Genomic DNA, 1,395 nt, shown 5'->3' on the forward strand with positions numbered 1-1,395 from the left:
AATTGACATGTAAAGCATAAATTCTGCGCGAGAGAACTGATCATCTATATGGACATTCGAACATCCAACATGAAAGTGTAACATGTATTAAACTGCTTTTGGTTGTTTGATATTTACAACATTACAAGGATTTTTACCAACATGATTTTTACCCCTATTGTGCTTCACAAGTTGACTATTGCCGCTGGCAGATATACTGAAAGATTTCTTACAATAAATGCAATGCGCTAAACTTAAATTGTTGTTAACACCTGTGACCCATTTAAATCTACTTTCCCAAGATTTTTGGTAAGAGGTCTTGCCCATTTATATATTTTAGTTTGTACTAATCTAGAAAATCTAAATTAACCAAAATAATTCAAACAAAAAGAAGTTTTAAGTAAAATAAATAGTAAAAATCATTATGATTATTAAATAAATAAAACGCAAATAATAAAACATTTATTATCAATAGACATTTTCTATATAAAACATACACAGTAGTTACTTTAAAAAAAAAATTACCAGAATTTAAAAAACCTAATTTAAAAATTGATTATTTTTATTTTTGCATGCCTATGTAAGCAATTGCATGCTTTGCATGCCGAGTGGGAACCCTGTCTAGATTTGTTTAGAAAAATGGTCTTCAACAGCAAAAATATAAGCAATAATACAACCCACATTAAATGTATTAAGAGAAGTTCATAAAACTATCTGCCAAATAAACTTTATATTACGTGAACTATATACAATTTATTTAAGTAATGTAAGTTTGATGAAGAGCCATTTTCCCTGATTTCTCCTTGAGTTTTCTATAACTTAACCTATTTTCCCTGATAATTCCTTGAATTTTTTGCAGATACCTGATTTTTCCCTGTTTTCCCTGATACGGCAGACACTCTGACATATCAGTATTCGATAGGATTATTCGATTTTGATTGTGACACACCTGTCATAATAATAAAAGTTTATATCATAACACAATTCAAAAACTTAATAAAAATTAATATTTTAAATAGTAAATACATTCTCGGCAATAATTTAAATTAATTTACAAAATTAGTTATAGAATTTTTAATACAAACGATAAAGAATTGAATTTATTTCAATATTTTAACTTTTTAATAAGTTTATCAAGTTGTAGCTCATGGTAAAAAGGTATTCCCTTGAGAAGCACACAATTGGGATACAATAGAACATAACTCTTCTTTATAGTAGTTCTTGCAAAACGATTGCAAACACGGGCAAGAAAAATTTTCTGGAAAAGATGCAAATAATATATGCAATAACAACTCAAATCAACAAATCAAAATTAAAAATATAACAATTTAAATAAAATGAGCGTTTTCAATGTTTAAAATATTATTTATAATATATTATCAATTTTATAAAAAAAAAAATCACACTTTCTTTTAT

The 1,395-nt window shown here is 26.2% G+C and overlaps 1 protein-coding gene across 3 annotated transcripts in view; it reads right to left on the reverse strand.

Annotated features, from left to right (window-relative positions):
• Positions 1–430: 430 nt before the first annotated feature.
• Positions 431–1,395, reverse strand: part of LOC136085987 (fibrillin-2-like) — a 144,757-nt gene continuing 143,792 nt past the window's right edge. For 2 of the 3 annotated variants that reach the window (XM_065808083.1, XM_065808084.1), the window contains 2 exons: positions 1,098–1,237; positions 431–928 (listed from right to left, as the gene is read on the reverse strand). In XM_065808083.1, coding sequence (XP_065664155.1) covers positions 1,125–1,237 — 113 coding nt within the window. In that variant the 3' untranslated portion in view covers positions 431–928; positions 1,098–1,124. The remainder of the gene's footprint in view (positions 929–1,097; positions 1,238–1,395) is intronic. The other variant, XM_065808085.1, reaches the window with a different exon arrangement.

This window comes from Hydra vulgaris, chromosome 10, assembly GCF_038396675.1.
Source record: "Hydra vulgaris chromosome 10, alternate assembly HydraT2T_AEP".
NCBI lineage: Eukaryota > Metazoa > Cnidaria > Hydrozoa > Anthoathecata > Hydridae > Hydra > Hydra vulgaris.